Below are 24,252 nucleotides of genomic sequence, written 5' to 3'. Positions count from 1 at the left end.
TTAGAATGGGTTTTAGTGGAACCATCACATTCAAACCAGAGTATCGGTCAGCTTTCTGATCGATTCTGTATGTTCCCACCTCTGTTGCCTTCAAAAAATGCATTCAACAGAGTTAAAATGAATGCATGTGTTGGATTCAATTAAACATGGTTGGCATGTGTGTTCTTAAGATCTATATGCTCAATATCCCTTAGATGATGTAAAATCCTGTCTTTTAGACGTTGATCAGTCAGAAATATCAGAAATACACTGAAATTTGTGTTTAAAAATAAAAAGAACATAAAAAAGTTGCTGTGTAACAAATATGTTTTTTTCCAAGAAACAACTATTCACCAGACAAGGAACTTTTAGTTGTGGGAAATGCAAAGTTTGTCCCTCCATTGATAGGATGCAAGAAAGAATTATTTCTATCTCAGGTAGACAATACTACTTTAAAGTTAATGCTACTTGCAACAGTCAGCATTTAGTATAACTAGCAACCTGTTTAAACTGTGCTGTGTTTTATGTGGGTAAGACTGATCAACCTCTAAAAGACAGGATTTTACATCATCCAAGGGATATTAATATAGAGATCTTTATTTTTGACGGCAACAGAGGTGGGAACATACAGAATTGAACAGAAACTTGTGAAGTGGGTTGGATTGTGAATTTAACAGCTGACCGATACTTTGGTTTGAACGCAATGATTCTACTAAAACCCATTCTAAAAAGATGATTAACTACTGGTTGAATTTTGGAGGCTTGTCTCTCTTTTGTTATATGATTGGCTGATTAAGAGGCATTTCTCATACATAGGCTACTCATTGGTCAACTCTCATTTAATTCATGAAGAGAGAGCCGCAAGATGGAACGATCTGATGAAGGCCATTACCGAAAGCGCTTATCGTCGTAAAGGCTCTTGTTTTGTTGAAAGCTCTTGCTTTTAGTTTTATTTTATTATTAAAGTGTTTTTCACCAGTTTTTAATCTAATTGACCGTGGTGGTGTGCCTAGGATTCTTTGGCTATTTCTGTTTGTACTTGGGACACCTTTGGCAGTTTTAAGTTTTACTGCTGTCTAATTATTTTTAATTGGATGTTTATTGGATTAACCAGGTTAGCCAGATATAAAAGCATTCAGTGCCTGCTGGTTGGTATTCTGATGAAGTCCTTTTTATTTTAGATGAATGCACTTAATGTGTATTAAATAAATCGTGTGGTGGTTTCTCATGGACATCTTTTCCTTTCATTCATTGTTACCTGGTTTGTGAGTCTTTTACAAGGTTTGTTGTACTTAAACATACTACACAGTTTAGCACCCTTAAGGAATGTTTGGGTAAAAGCAGTCTATGCACCATGGTTAACTAAAGACCCCAAACAGCTACCCAAGCTATAAGACAAAGCCTGGATAAACTATCAGTACAACAAGATCCAAATTACCTTGGACTACTACCGAGAACTAAGAAATACATAAAAAAAAAAAAAAAAAATCAGGAATGACAAAAAATATACTACCCTAAGATCCAACAAAAAACACCAAAATAATCCTAAAAATTCTGGAGTGCTATTAAACAACTTCTACTACCTGACCAAACCTCAGCTCCTACCCCATCCACCACAACTACTACTGATAGTGTAGCCATCCACTTTGTTTCATCAACTATATACCATCACTAGTCAAAAATAACATCAATTCCACCCATCCATTCCTACAGAAACTGAAGCAATTACTAACTTATTCTTTCTAAAACCTGTCTAAACCAGCACCATAAGAAAATTACTCAACCAACTAAACCCATAATCCCTAGCAACAGATCTACTTGCCAGCTGAATAGCTCAAACTAGCAGCCAGTGTTCTCTCCTACTCTATCTCACTTCTGATCAACTGTTTTATGACGCAATCAATATATTCCCAAACTCTGGAAAATTTCCTATTTCACCCCCCACACACACACACACAAAGGTGGAACCTCAACAGATCTCACTAACTACAGGCCAACAGTCATATTATCTCTATCAAAAATTCTAGAAAAATGCATATACTCACAGCTCATGACTTACCTTTTAAACAATAGCCTACTAACCAACTCCCAACACGGCTTCCGACCCTGTCACTGTACCACAACCGCCCTTATGAACTGTATCAACACAATGAACCAACTCAAAAACAATGGACAATTAGTTTCCTCCATCTTCCTAGATATGTCCAAAGCTTTCAATACAGTTTCACACCAAAAACTCCCAGATGAACTCTCATCCCTAACCTAAACCACACAGCTCTCTCATGGTTTCACAACTACCTGTTTGACTGAAAGCAAGTGGTCATTTGGCAAGGGAATTTATCTTCATTACCCGTCACAGTAGGCGTCCCACAAGGTTCAATTCTAAAGCCACTCCTCTTTACTATCTTTATCAACAAACTCCACACCACTGCTAACTTCGCCACTATCATTCAATACTCAGACTCCACACTCATCTGTGCAGCTCTCTCCCTTCCACAACTCCAAAAAATAACTCAACAATCTTTCTCAGCCACAGAGTCTTGACTCTCCAACTATCAAACTCATTTTCATTCCCAATAAAAGTAAACTAATGCTCTTTTCCAATAACAAAATCACTGATTTCACATCCTCCTTTCTCATCTATTCAGCAAATACCAAAAGTGAACCTGTCTCTCACACCAAACTGCTTGGTGTCACTACTGACAAAAATTTGAGATTCAACAAACACTTAACACTAGTCATTAAAAATACCCGCATAAAACTTGGCATCCTCTATAGGATTAAACTGTACTTCACCAGCTCCACCAGACAAACTATTGCCAGGACCCACCTATTATCTGTTCTCCTCCAAGCCTCACCCATCTTCACTAACGTTAAGAATACTGACCTAGCTAAGCCTGAAACCTACTATAATAAAGTTTCCAGATTTGCCACAAACTCTTACCCTCATTTCTAACACTCAGTTCTCTTAACACCCAATTCTTCTCTATTTATCTACCTCTCTTTCCATCTCACTAACCCCTCCAAAATTACCGCAATTTCTCCTAGCTAGCTTCTATTCGTTTACTTACTGTCCAATATAAATATGCCTAAACACCAATTGTAACCAATGTATCTTTATGTAGATTGCATTTTTGTAATTCTATACGCATAACTTGTTTACTCTGTAATTAATGTATAACCATTATAAAAATGTGTGCATGTTAAATTTTATTATGGAGCTTTTCTCCCTGGGCCTTTGCTGGAAATGGATTAGTAATCCAGTCAAACCTCCCTGGTAATCAAATGTCAAAATAAAATAAAAAACACTGATAGAAAAAGCAGAGGGAAGAATTAAAAACCCAAAAGGGCTTCTTATCTGAGCTAGGCAGGTGAAAAGATCCAGAGTAAAGAACAGTCTTCCAAGCAATTCTTCTCTTACTATGGTATGAAATTCTCCTGTCTGTGGAGTTGTAAGGCAATCCCTGCACATCATACCTGTAAACAGGCAGTGGGAGGGACTCAACTTTGGTACACTGCTATAGGAGAGTAACATGGCACTGCTACCCAAACGCCAGTAAGGCAGTGTGTTTCTTGAACATCCTTATTTCAGTCAAACCTCAAGAACCTGAGACTAGCCTCATTGGAGTCTGTCAGTTTGATGGCTTTTAAAGATCATGTGCATAGGATTATGCTCAAACTTCATTTTTCCACAAAAGCATTCACATGTATATCATGCAAGCAAACACTCTTCTATGTAAAATGACTTTTAAGTTAAATTTTAGAAAAAAAACTATCTTAAAAACTTTTGCATAACACAACAGATTCAGATGCACTTCCTAATATCCTACATTACCATTAAAATGCAGACAAGAATCAGTTATGTAATTGATGGAGCAAGTGTTAATTAATATTACTTGTGATGTGAAAAGAAATGAAAAATCAATTACATAATTGCCAACCTGTTAACATTGACAGGCTGGCAAAAAAGTGATTTTTTTAAACTATTAATTTAAGGTTTGCCAGTTTTTAATTAGTCCCTTCCAGTTACGTTAATATTAATGTAGGACATGGGGGGAAACACATCCATTAGACTTTTAAATTTGCCAGAATGTTATAAGGTAACGTTTGATGTTCTACTTTAAAACAAAAACTCAGTTTTTAACAAAATAGTTTGAAAGCATGAAGATGCTTGTTAACATCATCAACCCCCTTTTCCCCATTTTCCACATGGGGTCAGGGTGCTGCATCAGCTTTCATGACCTCTCTCAATTCAGTGCCACTTTCCTAGCTTTTCTAACAGTTATGCCTGACTGTTGGGGGCTTTCTCTAATGCAGTCCATCCCTTTGCTGGATGCTCTCATTTCCTTTTGCCTTCTTTCTCTCTTTCCTAAATCATACGCTTTCCTGCACACATGCCTGAATCAACAGTCTGTTTTCGGACTGTCCTGTAATTGCAGTTAATTTGGCTTCAGCCCTGATGTCCTCATTTCTTTGTCTGCCCCACAGTGTGCAATCCTACCACCACTCTCAGGCAAGGCACTTCATCTCCATCACCTCTAGCTTTCTCAGCTGCTCTGCCTCACTGCCCAACTTTCTACACCACACAGTAGTACTGGTCACACCACTGTTTGTTTACTTCACTTTTCAGCTTCTTTGGCATTCTTCTGTTACACACTACCCATCACTCATGGCATTTGACTGCAGCTACTCTGATTCTAGCTTTAACTTCTTCATTCAGACTTCTGTTTTTCTCATTTGACCACCTCTCTCAGGTACATGAAGCTGTTAATTTGTTATACTATTTTCCTTTTTACCTCAGTTTTCAGCTCCTTCTGATCCCTCCATTTGCTGAAAAAACAACTGCCCTATCTATGCTTAATTTCATTCCATGTGCCTTCAGTTTTACATTTCAACCTGCTATCATTTGCTGATGTTCTTGTTCAGTGTCTGCTTTTAATGTCACACCTGCATAAAGCAGCTTTGTTAATCTAACCCCTCTAATCTCTCTGCAAGTGGAGTGGTCCATGACCAGCAGTGGGCTCAGAGCTGAATCCAGAAGCACATTGTCCCCAACTGGGAACCCTCTTTAAATCTAAACACTGTTTGTACTTCTATTACTGGATCCTTGTACTTAGTCTGCACTACTTCTACCAATGTTTCTGGAACTTTGAACCAAAGGACTGCCCAAATCAGTATTCATGGAACCTTGTCATATGCTTTCACCAAGTATATGAATGCCCAGTTGAACTCTTTCTTCAGCTCTAAATTCTTCTCGACTATCTTTCTCACTGCAAACATAGGACCAGTAGGACTGCATTCTGATCTGAATCCGAACTGCTCATTTTTCAACTTTCTACTACTATGTACATTTGTTTATCAATTGCCCTTTCCATCACAGCCATGCAGTGAGAGAAGAGTTTGATAAAGCTATGCTGACCACAGTTGTGAATGCTATCTTTGCTCTTGTAAACTAGCACTAGAATATTCTGCAGTCATCTGGGATGCACCTTTCTCTCCCTACTACTGTAAAGCTTGGAGCCACTTCTCTCCTAACTCACCCAACATCTATCTTGATCTACCATGACCTCATCTAAACCTGCTGCCCATGACTTCATTTTCCTGATTGCTGTTCCTGTTTCTTCAAGGTTGGGCTCGTCTTCCTCTTTCTTTGCAGTTTGTGTCTTGTGCAGTACAGATTCTGTGTGATTTTCGTCATTTAGAAGCTGCTGGAAGTATTCCTTACATCTGCCTTTGGTGGTCTGTGAAATTGTGATCAGGATTAAGAATGGAGTCTGATGACTTTCTGCTTTATCCTTCTGTCTTTACTTTGCAACATGACTGAGTTTCTTTGTGCCATCTGCTGAGTAACTTTCCAGAAGCCAGTAGAGCACCTCTGATACCTTGTTCTTTGCTATAGTGACCTACACTCTTAACCAACCAGTATTCCTTCTTAGGCTGGGCCATCTTTTCTATCCCCCACTTACTCTTACACGTGTCTTTTCAACAACTTCCTGAATTTTTGCATTCCACAACCATCTCTCATTGTATACTTTGGGAGTAACATGTTACAAAAGTAATGCGTTACTGTAATATATTAGAGTTTCTAGTAACTAGTAATATAACATGTTACTTTTTCAAAATAGTAACAAAGTAATAGTAATATATTACTTTTTTTTTTAGTAACTATTAAGGTAAGTGTGCGTTGCCTTTGCTTAAACCAGTACCAGCAAGAGCCCTCCTGCCCCATCCTCAACTACAGGTATTGATTCCTCCAGTCTCCACCAGAGAAATCCCACCAGCCCATGCTCTTGTGGAGCACCTGCTCCAAAATAGCGTTTTGTCCAAAGTAATACCTCAAAGATATAGCCAAATAAAGAGTATAAATGAGAACATAGTTGTACCATCAAAAACTGCTTATTGTGTAGACAGCTGTCTAAAGCCATAACCATTCCTCTAAACTTCTGAAATTGAATAAAAAATAATTAATTTCTTTTTTAAAATGCCATGAAATTATGAGTGGTCCTTTAAGTCACTTGCACCTACAGTGGTACATCTATAATTTTTAGAAATGATAGCTGCTAAAGATTGTCATTGCTACATATGCACAAACAAGGTAGTTAAATACTTTGATGGTGCACATTTTACAATCCGTAGTTAAATGTTATCCATGTCTGCCATTAGAAAAAATAGAGAAAAAAGTTTAAATCCTAACCTTCCACTGTAATTACTTACCTATTTTGACTCCATAAATATAAAAGTAAAACTCCACCATGTAGATCAGAATAGCAGTAGAGTGCAATAGACTGTGTGCTGTCCCCTTTCTCCCTAATATCCAACCAATACAATTTTCAGAATTCTTTTAAATGAATTCTAATTCCTATAATTCTCCATGATATTTCAAATGCTCTCTTCCACTGCACACTCAGTGAGCTGAACAGTTGTATGACGTCATCACAGAAGCAACCATTCAGCTGAAGGGTCTGTTCATCTCATGAACCTGTTCTCTGGATTCTTTTGGTTCCCATGCTACACTGTTTAAAAACTGTCCAACACATTGGAACTATTTAGTGGGATAAAGAATTAATTTCTATATGCTTGGTTCTCAACTTTTAATGACACTTAAAATACTGAACCCGCTTATCTATTTAGTTGTTTCATTTAAAAGGTATGTATTTCACTATTAAACTCCATCATATCCACTATTAAGAGAAAAAATGAACACAGTTGGAGTAAAACAAAAATGTATTCACAACCAGCGTGAGTGTGCATGTGTACGTGTATGCATCTGTGCCTCTGTTGTGTAAGTGAGATGATGATACAGGGTTAGTCTACCTCTAAAACCTCTAGTGCATGTAATCTGGACAAAACCATAAATAATGGGGGATAAATGCCCAAATTAAAGTTGAGATTGTAATTACTGCTGTTAACAACCCAGAAAACTGTCAGAACTTGTTTTCATTAGCATGCATTGTCTGATGAACATGAAGTCTGAAACTCAAATGTCTTTCATTATTTGGTGACATCATACTCCAATAATAAGCCAAAAAAACTAGACATTTTATGTAGCATACACCAAACATATGAGGAAAAATCTGTACATTCTGTAAAAATCTGTGTCAGTGTTTTCAAAGTTTCAAGTACGAGTTGGGCTAGCTAAACTCAGAGTACTGCTTTATAGAGATGAACTCAGAAGTTATTATAGTTGTACTAGAAGGCTAAGGTTTTATGTTGTACCCAAAAGCAAAAACATGTAGCATTATTTTACTGTCATAATACTAAGTGATTGGAAATATGTCTATACATGTTTTAAGTGGACAAAGTTATGATGCAAAAAGCACAGAGATGTGTGAAGCACTCTGGGAATGTTTTACAATGTTCAGAAAGTTCCACTGTTTTTGCAACACACAAGAGGTATTACATCATGTCTCTGTTACAGTGTTTTTGTGCTACACATATACACATGCACAACTGTCAGTATACTATGCCACTTTTTCTTTTCTTGTAGATGTTCACAGTGTATTTTTTAAACATGTAGATATTTTAAAATATGTGCTGGAAATCCTACTGTTCATGCCATCAGTAACACAGCACAAACGCAGCCTACATGAGACAAAATCTGACTCAACAGTAGAATGTTGCTAGAGGTTTGCTAGGGCAGAATATCTCTTCAAATAATGTAAGTAAAATATTATCAATGTTTGATGTAAATGCTATGCACCAACATATTCCATTAAATATTGAAGAAGGAATGTTTCACTGCACTAGAGGGTATATACTAAGGTGGGGTGGAGAAGAGGTTTGTGCCTCTGATGTTTCTGCAGGTGATGCTAAAGGAAAACAGTGCCACTGTGAAGTCATGCTTGGAATTTGTAATCTACCTCATTCTGACAAGAAAAGCATAAATTAAAAGAATATCAAAAGATATTTTCTTCTGGTACTCTTTTTGTGTGTGGGAGAGTGTGGCAGAGGAAATGATTGGCCCTGATGCTTTGCTGTTGTGACTCCTCCTTTGCAAGACTTGTGTGTATTTGGATTACTTCATTTTTTTAGCACTGCAAGGAGGTGAATGCTAATGATGACCAGACTCCGGCTCTGTCCTGGTACTGTGGGACTCTCACCCACTAAAACACCCCCTAACACTGGGACAATTTTAGCCTGCTAGACATCATATCCTTACCTTGCCATATAATAAACAGTATTGGTTCTCCATACCGCTGTCAATCAGAATTGAACTCAACACTCATTGGTTTAACAACTGACGCCCTAACCCACTGCACCAAGCAGGACACTTCGGGTAGATCTATGTTCAACCAACTTTTGTCCTGACTACTTTTTGTTATGTTCTATTTAAAATTATTTTCCCATTTTGATATTTAGTTGCTGAAAATAGACAAAATCTGATAGGTTTTTATAGGTCTTGTGTTGCTGGCTATGTATGGTTTGGTTTTATATGTGACTCTCTAGGTATACCAGCTAGTCTTCTGGAGTTTTCAACTGTTAAACATATTCATCATTTTAACACTGTGTACACAACTTTATAATACACTTATATGCATGTGCTTACTTATGTGAATAAATCTCATTATAATTGATAAACCCTAGTTATATAAAAGTAACGCATTATTTTAGTTAGTAACTAATAATAGTAATATATTACTTTTTAGAAAAGCAATAAGCTACATATTACTTTCACTGAAAAGTAATAGTAATTATTACTTTTACAAGTAACTAGCACAACACTGACTATTTCCATACCCGACTTGGACTCACATCTGTCCTAAAGTCGTCTTCTCCCAATCCACCTATTTCCTCTTCTTCCTGAAGTTCTAGAGCCCTGAGTATTTCTCTTGTGCTTTCACTCCACTTAACTTCTACATCTTCAGCCTAGTCTCTGTTGACCTTAGAACTTTCTCTGATCGCTGCTTGCAACTGTGACCACCAGCATTTTAAGCTGTGAGCCATCTGATATTAAAATATCTTCGTGCTTTAGCAGAGCCTTCAAGAAGTTAAAAAAAAAAAAAAAGAAAAAAAAATACCATTATACAGAAGAAATTACAACGAACCGATGAAAAAAAGAGCATTAATTATAGTTAATATTTCCAATTAATATCTGCATTTAAGCACATTACTTCAGTATAGAAATGTTTTCTTTGTACAATAACTTACTTTTATACTGTAATTGTCTCTGATATGGTCACATATTTGCCATAAAGCAGCCACCTGAAGTAAGGACATCTCAAGTGGTATATAAACTAGCTTCCTTAAAGCTGACAAAATGTCTGTGTACTAGCAAGTCAAATATTTTTTATTCTGGAAAATGAATACTAAGGCTACAAGGTAAATGTTAGGACAAAACACCATCTCTAAAGAGGAAATGCCATGCTTCAATCATATGCTGTCTGAATGCTGTTAGTATGTTTAATTATACTATACCATCAATTATGATACTTGCAGTTCCTCTAAGGTTATATTATGCACTGTGATATCCTTGCAACAAGATGAACACATAGGGGAAATTGCACAGCGGTTTAAAACCTGACTTATGTTAAAAGATGTTATAAAAGAAAATCCAGTAGCTTTACATTTAAATGCAGTAAATTGTGGCGACTCCTGTTTACTGCAAGTAACTGATTTACAGCAAGTATTTGGTAATAAAGAAAATTACAGTGTACATAACAGGATATTAGTAATAGAAAGAAAATTACAGTGTACATAATAGGATATTAGTAATAAAGAAAATTACAGTGTACATAACAGGATATTAGTAATAAAGAAAATGACAGTGTACATAACAGGATATTATATAAGGAAAGCATCTGTATACTTGCATATTGCAGTTTAAAGCCTTTGAGCTTTAAATGCAGCTGTTAAATTTGAGATATTTATTATACTTAATGCTCTTTTTTCATTGGTCAATTGTAACTGTTTTTTTATACATAATTTTTTTCTTGTGCTGTTTTTAACCCCAAGAAGGCTTGTCGAAGCACATATGTTTTAGCAAAACAATACTGCTATTTTCTTATCTTTATTTGTCTTTATTCTGCCAAAAGTACACATTTTACTTTCTTGTTATGGTAAGTATCCTTACCATTAGATTCCCTCAACCTCCACCTCTCCGGAAAGCTCAACAACTGTTTCACAGCAATTGTTTGATCATATTATAGAATGGTTATTATGTAAGGAAAGCATCTTCATACATATGTATGATACGTAAAAGCCTCTTGGCTTAAATGCAGCAGTTACTGGAGATATTTACTACAGTTGATGCTATTTTTTTCCACTGGTTGATTTTTTTATATCATTTTTTTTCTGTGCTGTTTATAACTTTATAAAACCTCTGGCAAACCCAACGTTTTAGTGGAAACAATACTTTTTCTTTCATATCATCTTATCTGGCTTTGTTTCGCCAAGCGCACCAACTTTGCATTCTGATTATGGCAAGCATCCTTACCACTGGATTCCCTCAACCTCACCAATCTTTCGCTCACTGCTACGGCCGCTGCCCCTCAAGAAAGCTCAAATCGGTATGTCTGAAAATATGGGACAATGCCCGTTTCACATCTGCATTTACCAATATGTATTTCTGGAACAAACATTACCTGCAGTAAGTGCACGGAGAAATCTGCCAATATGATATACATGCTAGCCCCATGTCCACAAGTTGTGGGGTAAGATCCAATATGGAATTGCCTGTATTTTAGTTTTTCACCAGCTTACTTGTGAAAGAAAATGCTCACTTTGATTTGTTTCATCTGACCTCAGTCAGAGCGATTAACAAACCCTTAATCTACTACCCCATCAACAAAGGTGCTGCTCCTAAGGAAATGGAACTAACTGACTAGACATAACTCAAAGAGTGGGGAAAAAAGTGAAACTAAACTAGGTCTCCACCAACAAACACACGTGCAAATCGGCCTGATAAGCAGCAGTGTTTACAGTTCTATTCACTCCCACTATAGGAACTAATTTACATGGCTCTGCCTACACTTGAATATATTGTGTGGATTTGTATTCCAGTTCTGTCTAAACGTACTAACACCGAGTTATGGACTGCTCTGCAGTGTCTCCTGCTATCTTGTGAAACACTTGGAATCTGTGTACTTGTTCAGGGGCCTGGGAGTTGATTCATGCTATGTTAGTCATAACCCTTTCATCAAAAAATGTGTAATCTGTAGGTTAGATTAATAAGCCCTTCCATAGTGGCACCATTATTCAACAAAGCTCTGTAATTAGGTCAACATGTGTCAACCTGTTTCATACATCATGTATAATGGCATATGACCTCCAAGTAGTATTGACGTCTAAACAAACATTAGTACAAAGTTGAAAATGCAATGGAAGTAATAAAACTTAGACTTTTTATTTTCCCCAAAAAGATTAATCCATGTACTTCTTCCCAGAATATGCAAACATAATAAAAACATTTGTTCCAAGGTTTCCTCTTTCAGCAGTTGCACTGATTAGAAAGTCCTCTATGTGATGTTTAGTTCATCAAAATAAAATAAGATACTACACCAATATTCCCCCACTGGTGAGTTAACAGTCTCTGTACAAAAGAGTTCACCAAGCCCTACAATAATGCTCCACGTTGCCTGCAAAGTAACACAAGGCAAAAAATATGCCAATAAATTCAAATCCGCTTCGTGTTAAAAGTGAGAAAGATGTGTTATCTTGAAATTGGTGGTCCAAATCTGTCCATTGTTTTGATGACTAGTGAGAGATGGTCCAGAAATGAACTGACCGAGACTCTGAGGATTCGAGCTTCATCAGCACTCCAATGCCTGCATGCAATAAAAGAAGCCATTCAGAGGAAAATTACACAACAAGTTTTAGAATAAAACATCCATCCCACAATATAATTACAAAAGAAATCATGTGGATTTAAAGTAGCCATGTATGTACTTCTTTCATTCTGTAACTTTTTAACAAGCATTAAAATCTGTTTTGGGATTACTGATCTCTGATCTTTTTAAGTCAGCAATCCTCCCTATTCAAGATATTTTTTCAGTGAGCAAGAGAGTTTTGACAAGATTACATTCTGCTAGTATGCACGACCAAAGATGGTTTCTGATTCAAGCTAATCTTGACAGCAAAGCTCAAATATGCAGAAAATGAAACACAAAGCAGACCAAACTAGCTTTACAAAGTACACACATCCAGTACTTGACTACAGCATGTCTCCTAGTATTTTAAGTCATTACTATGGTTTAATAGTACAGAAATAAAATAGACTGCTATGTTTTATTCTGGAATAAACAGTCTGCTAACTGAAAGACCTTTGTAGATCAGTAGCACAGTATTTCATTGCATGTGAACTTAATTAGGCAAAGGGCTGAGAACAGGTGACTGAAGTGCTTACATAATAAAAATAAATCTGCATAGAGAAATGTGTTTTAACTCATCAAAATGATCCGATATTGGATTTTTGTAATCACATGAACAGCTACGCATAGCAGACTTTTTACTGCAGTTGGATCCATCTACAGCTCACTTTTTACAAGCACCACATCTGCATGGGTGAGTACTAGGCTAACTACTCATGTGGGCCATTTTAAGCCTAGCCAATTATTTCATTTGATGCTTAAAATTAAACCATCCCATTGGAGGTTGCATTCATCTGACTCTTTCCAAGATCTGTATTTATATACTACTCTGGTGATAATTCCTAGATCAAACATAGACATTTGGAGTGGACCCATGCATTAGGATAACGCAGCAGCCTATGACCATTAGCAGTATAGGTGGGATTCCTGGGGTAAATTTCATACTTACACGAACAAACTGACAGACACGTTCTTCACTTTATTAAAACAAGCAAAGCGTTTGGGTTACCCCTTCTTCAGTGCTAAATGACATCTTACAAAACACATCCATTTTATATTAAAATATCACATATCATATGACACAGCCAACCAATAAAAAATAATAATTACATCTAAAATCAATGCAACATCAAATGCTTTTTAAATAAAACTAGTTTCAAACTAACTGCATTATTTAACCCAGAGGGTGCACAAGAAAACTCAATTTTCTAATGCATTATTTATATCACCCCCCTAATACTTGTGTGTACTACTTTAATAACTCTAAACCTAAACAAATTATTTGAGCCGCTATCTTCAACATGTTTTGCTAATGCATTAGTTAAAAATGCTCTTTCTAATCTCCGACTTATGCTCTATAATTTGTTCCTTCAGCTTAGGAGTGAACTTGCCCACAAAAAATGAAGTACATTCTATACATGTAGCTGAATAAACAACTTGTGCTGTATTGCAAGCAGCATAACAGTTATGCTTGCACGTAACTTGTGTTGCAGGATGTATAAAACAAATATCTGTGATAATAGCTTTACAACTACAGTTAGTGACATGGATATGTTCCCTGTTTTTAAAGATGATCTAATACCATTTTTTGTTGTTACCTTCATATCTTTATAACACAATCTCCTTTTTAAGTTCTTCTCATTCCTGTATGCAGAACTTGGTTGATCATCTAAACTTTGTCTAAGCTCGGGCATAGTCATCAAGATCTTTCAATTTTTTTGTATTACCCTCTCCACTTCAGGAGTCCTATTATTACATGTAGTTATACACCTTCATACTTCCCATCTACTATACCAAGTTCTGCTTAAATGCGGGCAGGGACGAGCTTTGTTTTACATGTATAGAGTTTGCTCCAGAGCAGTGGTATCCTCTACGAGATATACCCATCCCTCCAAACTGTTCTGTTAATGTTGCAGAACAAGTTTATGTCCCTGGAACAAGTACATCTGATGCCATATGACTTGCAGATGTGAAGTCCATCAGTAATGGGTCAGAGGATGGCTTATATGCTAGACACAAATCACCTCTTAGCAATCTGTAAGAGATCAAATATAGCGATAGGATTTTGAGGTGGTTTATTTAAGACACATTACTTAAGTCTTGCATCCTTTTTTGTAAAGTATCTCTGTGGGCACTCCAGTTGTTGCATGTGCCTGGACTGATACATGCCAAAAGGGGCTTTACACTTAATAACTGGCCTAATGAGGGCTGAGTAAGGAGGAACAATGATATCCCTACATCTAGAAGCTATTCCCTTCTTTATGAGCTGCACAATGTAGAAAGATTTCCTTACCAGGGTGGACACGTGCTGTTCAAAATTTAGGTAGCTGTCCACATAAGTTGCCAAATCCCAAACTAATGGGTCAACCCTTGCGGGCGTGTTGTCAATGTGGTAGTTTCCCAGGGCATCAACTTTCCAGAGGAGATGATAATGTATTTTTTAGCATGAGTCTGGCACGAGTTATTTGCTTGGGACAAGCCTTCTTGAAGGATGGCTGAATCTTTTGGGAATTCTATCATTGCTCCTAGCTTGCAGTGATCTGAACCCTTTGGTAATGGCTTTTACTTCTGAAAAGTAGATGTCAAACAGAAGACATCACACCACCAAACCCTAGAGGACTGTAGTTTCTCCTATTTTGATCTTGTGTGTCTTATCTGCCAGCCAGCTGGCAATCTAGCAGGTGACAAAGAGGTTTATTCCTAGTTTAAGTTTTTCTACTATGCCTGAGTGGTAGATTGTGTCAAAAGTCTGGGCCTGGTCATGGTAGGCAGTGTGCACTAATTTAACTTTATCCACTGCTTTAATAACCTTTTCAAAAAAATGTCTAACAGGTTCAGTAAGCATGGGGTCAATGTTTGGCTGTTCCCTAGGGTCCTTATTGATTAATTCCATGGTTATTCCTTCCATAGCTCGGCATATGAAGCTTAGAGGTCAGTAATTACTTGGGTCTGTGGAAGGCCCTCCCTTATGCAGGGGAATAACTGTTGTTGCTCACCACTCACTTGATACAAAACCTGTATGTAGGCTAATGCTAAGCAGTGTTAGAGTGTGGCTAAATCGTGCTTCAAGTTATTTAAGATGCATCCGGAAATATTGCCAAGACCCACTGATACAGTATTTGTTGCTTTTGATAATGCTTTCAGGACTTGATCTTGTGTGATTGCTGGTGGCGAGTCAGTCAGTTTCAGGTATTTCATAAGAAACAGACAAGGGGAGATAAGATAAAGTTTGAGCTGAAAGCTGAAATTACTGTCCAGTGGGTGTGCTATGTCTTCAGCTTCAGTGTAGGTAATGTTTACAATCAGCTCAGCACATGGTTGCCTATGCTCCTGAGATTACAAACATAAATAAAAAGACCTGGTGATTGTCCTTTGATTGAATGACCATTTCTGCCTTGAACTTCGCTTTGATAGATTTAATAAACACCTGAGTTGCTTCTTTAACCTAATATCAAGAGCGCTATCATTTGTGTACTGCTCTTCTTACTTTCAGCAATAATCTCTATCTTTTACTACAAAGCTTGTTGATAATAAAGTTCCACTGAGGGGGTTGCTTTTGTGGTAAGCCCTTCACTTACTTCTACTGGGTACAGCTGGATCTGCACAGTTGTTTACATGCTGGTATAGTTTAACAGTGTGTGTGTTTCCACACATTTAGTGAGGGGGGGGGTGGGCTTGAAGCTTGCCAGTGCATCACTTAGGAGTAGGTAGTTTGTCTAGGAGAAATTTTGAGAGCTACCAGGGGCAGAAGGGGGTCCCTGGATTCAATTTTATTTTGAAGGACAAAGCTTTATGGTCAGATATAACAAGGGATGAAGATATGCAAGGGATGGTGCAACATGCCCCCATATTATTAAGGACAAGTTCTAAGATTTTATTTCCCCTAGTGAGCAGTATTACTAGTTGTTCTATAGTATTTGTATTGACAAAATCCATTAATCTCTGTGCTTGTGTATAGGTTTCCCAGTCTTTAGTTAGACTGTTTAAAGCACCCATAAAATGTACTGGGTTTAATACTGAGTGACTCAAGTTGTTAATATGCACTGTGGCTTTCTTGGGTCATGGAAAGAGTTTTATACCTAGCTAATATAGGGTAAGGGACCTTTCTGATGGTGAATTGGAAATGAAGAAGCTCTAGTGTATTGTGGTGCTTAATCAGGCTTGATATGACTCTTTTCTGAATGAAAAATGAGACACTGCCACCTCTCCCCTTTCTGTGCAGTGACTGGTCTAAAAGTGTGGAAGGCATTATAGCCCTTCATATGTTTCTCCTTAGCTAATCCCTACTGTCTCAGTCAGCAGTACCATAGCTAGAGTGGGTCGTGAGGGACAACTTCCCTGGGTACAAAGTGTTGGGGGAGGCATGATCAGCCAATCTTGATCTCTCTTTAATGTAATACTGGATTTTAAAAGCCTGCATTACATTTGCAGTCAAGCTTGACTGCTGTAATGCTCCTTGTGTGGTCTAAACTATAGCAAACAATTTGTTACAGTTTGAAAGTTAAAAAAAAAGCTTACTTTTTTTAAACTAAAATCTGAGCTCCACAGTGCTCTGTGGAGGCACTGTAGCAACTCCTACCTTTATAGCAAGTAGTTTGCTACAGTTTAAAACTAGAAATCTTTTTTTTTTAAATTAAAAATGCAGAAGGAGAGTTGGGGGCAGGGAACAGAAATAGGACCTGAAAGGCTAGGCTGGGGTGGGGGTGTTCCAGTAGAAGGAATAGCCTTTTTTTTGCTCTTCAATGGAAGAGTTTGATGAATGTGGATCTAACTGTAATACGCTGATGACTATAATGTAGTCATCAGTGTATTGCACTAAAGTTTTTTTTTTTCCAGTGGAAGAGCTGGAGGTGTGTAGCTGCAATGTAGCACTCGGCTAATTACAGTGGAGTGCTGGTTCATGACACTGGCACAAGGAGCCGGTCGAGCCATCTTTGCTTCTGTCAGTCAGTAAAACCATTTATCCCTGCAAGCTGAATATACAGAAACTAGCCATAGGTGTGAGTATGTGTGCAAGTGAGTGGTATGAATGAACTACAGTGGCAGGGCTATCCACCTGGCGGTGTAAAACTTAGCTCGAGATGATTCTCACTGTTTGAAGAGACATCCCGACCCTATGTGCAAGATGGGAAAAAGGGGGTTGAGGACTATGGATGGTGGTTGTGTTACTACTAGAGCAGTGCATACGCAGGACGTACTAGCAACTTAATACTGTACGAATACAGAATTAAGTTCTATACTGATAAATTACCTGGAAACATAAGATCATACAACCAACTGAGAAAGATTAAATGTATACTTTCAAGACCAAAGAGTTCCATGGATACCGCAAAACTTTGGACACACTGTCTATTACTCTAACAGCAAATGAACAGCTAGTGTAGAGTTTCCTATCTAAATTCAGAAGTTGCTGTTTTACTACATTATATGGTTGAGTAATTATGACAAAAAAAGTTTTGTGAGCTGTCATGGACCACATTTAGTAGATCTGAAAAAAGCAATTAGCAATGTACCTCATAAGCTTTCAAGAAAACAAGAATATGTTTGTTTTCGTCAACTTTGGAAACAAAATGGTCCAAATATCATTTTTTCAACCATGATACAGACTCGTGACACTCAAATCTTTAATATGATACATTGATGTTTAAGTTCAATATTCTTATAGCAGCCACCAATGAAATGTACAGTTGGCCTTAACAACTGTGGGCCCCGATCTGGGCCATTTTTGATCAATCAATTAAAACCACTTTATGGCTGTGAACATGTATCAAAGAAGTCTGACTGAGATTTAAAAAATGGCCACAGCAAAGTATTTTAATACAAATGCACATCAGTACTGCAAAACTTGATTGACTGCTAAAACTATTCACAATGGCAGTCTCACAGCCAGTTACATCCACAGACAAGCCAAGCCTCACATCCTGCAATTACTACCATTTTTTTAACTGTTCAAAACTCAGCTGGCCGGCTGTGGAAAAACGTAACGGCTACAGAAATGGATTTCAACTTTGTTTCATACAAGCATACAAATGCACACTATCCTGCAAAGCCATAACAATGAGTATTTAACTTAGGCAATCATCATCACTATCACTCATTTTCAATAACAGACAGCTCCCATACCCAGTAATTATATTCACGTTGCTGTCTGTACACCTCTGATGTTTGACTACAAAAAACTTTTAAAATGCCTTCATTAACTTATTTCAACTCTGTTTCACACAAACACATTACATTCAACATAATAATGTGTTCCAATGTACTTCACACAAATATACATCCATCCTACAAAGCCAGAATACAGATTTACTACATTAATAACTTAAGTGGTAAATACTAACCTAACAGAGCACATGAGCATTTTATTTACTATTTATACACTGCATTACAAAACTACCAAAACAAGACACACACACATTTAAATCTCCCTTAGATTAAGACTGTGCAGTCATAGTATTACAACTCCGAATAAGTAACTAAAATCAAGTTTAGCCTCTGCTGAATGCACTTGATTTACACTTCATACACTGTTTCTGAACATTTTGAAAGCCATATACCATCCTACAGTATAAAACAGTAGGCAACAGTAAGCCTTCTTTTCTACTGGAAAAGTTCAATAAGGAAGAATGAATACAATATATAACTTAACATTTATGTGACATTCTGAGTCCCACTCTCTAACCAGCACAATCATACATAATGAGCGAATAATACAACACTTTTCTCTTAATAATAACATCAGAGACAAAGACTACTGCTAGGGATGCATTTCTGAAACTGGCTGGAGATAAACGGAAAAACAGCATATAAAGTAGTTTGCCAGAATATACTTTCAACAAAAAAATAAACTATCTGCAACTCTAACATTTGAAATGATTACTTATTTACAGACCTATTAAATGTTGAAAGACAGTGCTTAATGAATTCACCCAAATGAGGCTTCACTAACAGCAGTCACAACCCCTACAGTTAACCTATTCATCATTTCTTCTCCTTCCTATGCACCATATTTAATTTCTAATCCTGTCATAATATTATATGTGGCTGTAATCAACCCTTAATGAAATACAGGTTCACATTTGCCAAATGCCATCTTTGAAACTACATTCAGACCTCAGATTTTAATGTCTTCTTGTGCTCCCTATTTACTCGGAGATGCTCTCTTTTTGGAAGCTCATCCTCCCCTCTGCTTCATGTTTTTCAGAATGTTATTTGCCTTTTCGGCTTTTCTCAGTTAGGGGTCGCCACAGCGGAACTCCGGTTCGCTAATGATTGACAGTAGATTTTTTTATGGTGCCGAGTTGCCAGCCCGACACCCAACCTTCAATGAAGGCACGCCCATTCACGCGTTGGAGGCTACTCGACCGCAGGGAGGACATGCAGGCTCCACACAAAAGGCACTCCAGCCATGAGTCAAACAGGAGAACCTCTTGCTGTGAGTCAACAATGCAACCGCTGTACCACCGTGGCTTCTTCATGTTTTTCAGAATATTAACTAAAATTAGATTCTGTCCCGAGTCTTGTCATTCAGCAAAAAAAAAAAAAAAAAAAAATCTAAATTACATGTCCTCTGTTGTTTTAACAATTTACTGGTTAAGAAATGTATCACCACTATTCCTTGCATAATTAGCAGCTCCTACAATACTAATTAAAAGCTCTCCACTGACTAGAGTATTTGGTTATCTACCAGTTTAAAAAAAAAAAAAACACCAGATAGTACATCCCTCCACACACTTCAGTTTTCATTTGTTGCGATTCCATAGCAACATTATGCAAATCATCACCCACTTTCACTGATTTAACTCACTGGCATGAATTAAGAGTAGAAAAGCCTGAGTCCAGGCACAATACATTCAGGAAAATGTAGTCTGCTCCACTCATAAGGCTGACACATTTGGCAGGAAAACTACAGATTCCATAATGTCCTGCCCTTTGAAAGAGCTATTTCTATCCCAGGCCAAAGAAGCATCAAACAGGACTTGCAGGTCAAAGCAGCATTTTGAGGTGTGACCTCCATACTGTGAAATTACTGAGTGGAGGATGGCAGTGAGAAGTGCAGGGGCCCAGAACAAATTGTCTGAATTAGCCTAAAGCTCGCCCTGTGCACATGCATTTACCCATGGCTATTTAGTTATCAAACAAACAAAGAAAATACATTTTTTTTTGCAGGAGGCAAATCCACAAATCCATCTGTACTACATACCCCCTTACTTTATTCTAACTCCATGATCAGGATACCAACTTACTTTGGGTCTTACTCAGAGATTGCTGCATCTCAGAGGAAGAGTGACCAGGAACACAATGCAAAACCTGCCTTGCCTTGCCCTTTCTATAGGACATTGTGATCTTGGAGAACAGAAAAACAAAATACACTCCAGCATAATCACACTGGTTCAACATGATGTGAACATCATCATTCAGTCATTTATTAAATTATAAACAGCAACATATTAAACCTTTGGTAAGACGTGCACAATTAAAGAGCAACATACAATACAAGTCTGTAAGAAGAGAACCAAATCAGATTTAATAAAACCAACACATTTCTGTCCAATAAATTCAAAGACCAACACTGACACTACTTGACGTACATACTCGATAAAAGCAGTAGTGTGTATGTTGCTACTGCATTACTGTACTGGTGCGTATTACTGTCCAAGGGAGGAAAGGCATCTGCTTGCCATCAGGACATTCTGTTGTGTAATTCTCTCTATAGTACTTTAAGCAAATCTGAAATACTCCTTTAAATGTCAACCTGCTCTCTACTTCTTCACTGTCAGTGACAGCATCATTGTTGCTAGTGAATAAATAATCTGACTTATGTTGGCATACAAAGTGGAAACAGCACTGTGTTCAGGAGCAGTAGCTGGCTATTAGGTGCACATTGCTGTATTTTAAACTGTGCATTTTTTTGTATGGCATTCTGACGAAAATGTGATGCAATTATTTTAATCTCATGGAGGACTGACTTTCTCTTTACTTGCTGGCTAACACTGCTCGAAATGCATTCTTGTTGTGAGCAACAGCATCTTCACTGCTAAACCATTAATAAAACTTGTCTGTGCTACTAAATAAAGGAAAAAGTGTCTATATTAGCAAAATAAGTTGCCTATTACATGAACATTCTGTTTTTTTTTTTACTGTGCTATACTTGCCCATAACAGTAGATGTTTAAATTACTCAGTGCTGTAGTAGCCGTTAGGCTATATGGGTTATTTCCTGCCTAGGAAAAGTACAGTTGTGTACAGTTACCATAAATGTAGATGTTAGAGTGTATTCACTGTTGCAGTCATTACATTTGGGTAATCTGCTGGCAACTTTTAGTTGAAGGTAAAGTGCATGTTTCTAAAACTGCATTTATATATTTAGTTTATTTATATATATATTTTTGCTCCCCATTTGGGGGGCACCTGACATCTGTGGCAAGAAAAACTGAATAAAATGGCATCAGCTGCATGTTTTATACTCCTGACGACCTGACGTCATGGAAAAGGAGACAGCAACCGACGCAGGACCCAAGACTTTGTTATTCAGGCCGACTGAGGCAACCTGCCAGCAGATTACCCAAATGTAATGACTGCAACAGTGAAACACGAAGAACATCAGCAACAGGCTAGCTTCAAAAAGCTATGGCTTTTCTCTACTCCTTCACTCTGACTGCTGATTGTCTAATCCCCTGAAGGGAAACAAGCAGTCAGAGTAAAGCTTTGCTCAGGACTTTCGTGCCCATACAATGAGAGATGAGTTGAAATAACCAACCAGTACAGACAATAAAACATATAGAGACAAACGCTACCCTACTTTATATCTCAACTACAGTGATATACAAAGTAGGGGATGGAGGGTGGGTGTGGCTATCGTAACAGTGGCTCTAGACACAGTATCTGTACAATCGCACACACTCTTGTAAAGCATGTTTAGATACCGGAGAAAGTGAAGAAATTATTTGGTAGAGAAAAGAGCTTTCTTTTATAGGAAGAGAGGAAGGCAATTTCCTCAGAATATCTATAGGACATAGCATACATTTCCACATGCATACCTGGTAATTCACAATTCTGAAGCCTAATTTGGAAGAAGAAAAAGTACAGTTTTGTACCTACCATAAATGTAGATGTTCGAGTGGTTATACTGCTGCAGTCATCACACTTGGGTTATCCTGTCGTCAGGCAGTCCCGCAGTCAGCCGAATCCCAAAGTCCTGGTCCAGCGTCGGTTGTCGTCGCCTCTTCCCTGACGTCAGTGCGACAGGGGTATAAAAGAGACAGCCGACGCCATTTTCTTCAGTTTTTCTTGCCCCAGATGTCAGGTGCCCCCAACTAGGAAGGCAATATAATAGCTATGCAACAATACCTTAGCAGATAAACAATAGTACTAGCTGTTAGCAAATACACCATATAGACATGCATCCAAATGACTTGATGTACATGGAGTTGTAACTAACACCCTGGTATGTAGAGGGGATGGAGGGAGGGTAACCTGGACTGCAGCAGTATAACCACTCGAACATCTACATTTATGGTAGGTACAAATCTGTACTATGTTCATTGTGCTATACTGCTGCAGTCATCACACTTGGGTAGAATCCCAAAGCTATGGAAGGGTGGCTGGTACTAAACTGGGTTAGGTGATGCTAGGATGCCCTGCAGAACTGCAGTGGCAAAAAACAGCTCTGGTTTTTGAGTATAATGGAAGGTGGTAGTGCTTGGTAAAGGTGTGCACTGAACTCCAAGTAGCTGCCTCCAGAATGTCTTTGGTTGGAACCCCTCTGAGAAAGGCTGCTGAGGTTGCAGTAGCCCTGGTAGAATGGGATCTAATATTGACAGGCACTGCCTTCCCATGGTGCGAGTAGCAAAAGCGGATGCAATGTGCTATCCATTTGGAGATGGTCTGTTTTGAAATAGCCTTTCCTTGTGAACCTGCAGCATATGATACAAAGAGTTGGTCAGTTTTTCTGAAAATCTTTGTCTTATCTTAATAGTAACGTAGCTGTCTGTGAATGTCCAAAGAGTGAAGGAGCCTTTCTCCTTTATTCTGTGGGTTAGGATAAAAGGTGGGTAAATGAATGGTCTGATTCAAAGCCACACTGGATACTACCTTGGGCATGAAGGTAGGGTTAGTTCGTAAAGAGACTCTGTCCTGATGGAAAATGATGAAAGGTTCCACTGCCATAAGTGCCTGTAGTTCTGAGACCCTGCATGCTGAGGTAATAGCCAGTAACAAGGCTGTTTTCCAGGACAAGTACTGTAGTTCTGCTGAGAAGGCTGGTTCGAAAGGAGGCAGTGTTAACTTTTCTAAAACGAAGTTCAGGTCCCAAGTTGGTGTTGGTGGTTTTCTGGGGGGTCTTATATTCTTAGCCCCTCTGAGAAGCTGCCTAAGTAAAGGGTGTGAGAAAATTGGAGGATCTGTATTATATTGAGCTGAAATGGCTGAAGCATGGATCTTAATGGTGGAGAAGGAAAGGCCTTTGTGTAGCATCTCAGTTAGGTATTGCAGTATGTGAGGAATGTTTGGTATCCAGGGATTTTGACCTTTAGCCTGGTGCCATGCACAAAATCTTTTCCATTTGTCTGAGTAAGTCTTCCTGGTGCTGGGCCTCCTGGCCTCCAAAATGACATTCAAGACGTCCTTTGAGAGAAGTGTTGATTGATAATTTAAGGAATTCTCCATGCAGCTAAATTTAAAGTTCTGAGCTGGATGTGATGGGTTTGAGAGTTTTTCTGAGTCAACAGTAGTGGGAATTGAGGCAAGATCCATGGAGGGCTGTGAGTCAAGTTCCTTAGTAATGGGTACCAGTGCTGGCGTGGCCAGTCCGGAGCAATGAGGATCATTTGTGGTCTCTCTGATCTGACCTTCAATAATACCTTGGTCAATAGAGGTAGTGGAGTGAAGGCATAGACTGTCAGCGTTGTCCAACTGAATGATAGAGCGTCCACTTTCCAGGCTAGGGAGTGATAAGTCCTTGTGCAGAA

General features: G+C 38.1%; 1 protein-coding gene across 1 annotated transcript in view; it reads right to left on the bottom strand.

Moving 5' to 3' along the window:
* Nucleotides 1-11,802: 11,802 nt before the first annotated feature.
* Nucleotides 11,803-24,252, bottom strand: part of LAGE3 (L antigen family member 3) — a 179,663-nt gene continuing 167,213 nt past the window's right edge. Inside the window, exon 3 of the mRNA XM_044080185.1 lies at nt 11,803-12,242. Coding sequence (XP_043936120.1) covers nt 12,128-12,242 — 115 coding nt within the window. The 3' untranslated portion in view covers nt 11,803-12,127. The remainder of the gene's footprint in view (nt 12,243-24,252) is intronic.

This window comes from Protopterus annectens, chromosome 8.part0 (assembly GCF_019279795.1).
Source record: "Protopterus annectens isolate FY-2018-M chromosome 8.part0, PAN1.0, whole genome shotgun sequence".
Lineage (NCBI taxonomy): Eukaryota > Metazoa > Chordata > Ceratodontiformes > Protopteridae > Protopterus > Protopterus annectens.
Note: the sequence above shows the minus strand (reverse complement) of the source record. Positions and strands in the feature narration are given on the sequence as shown.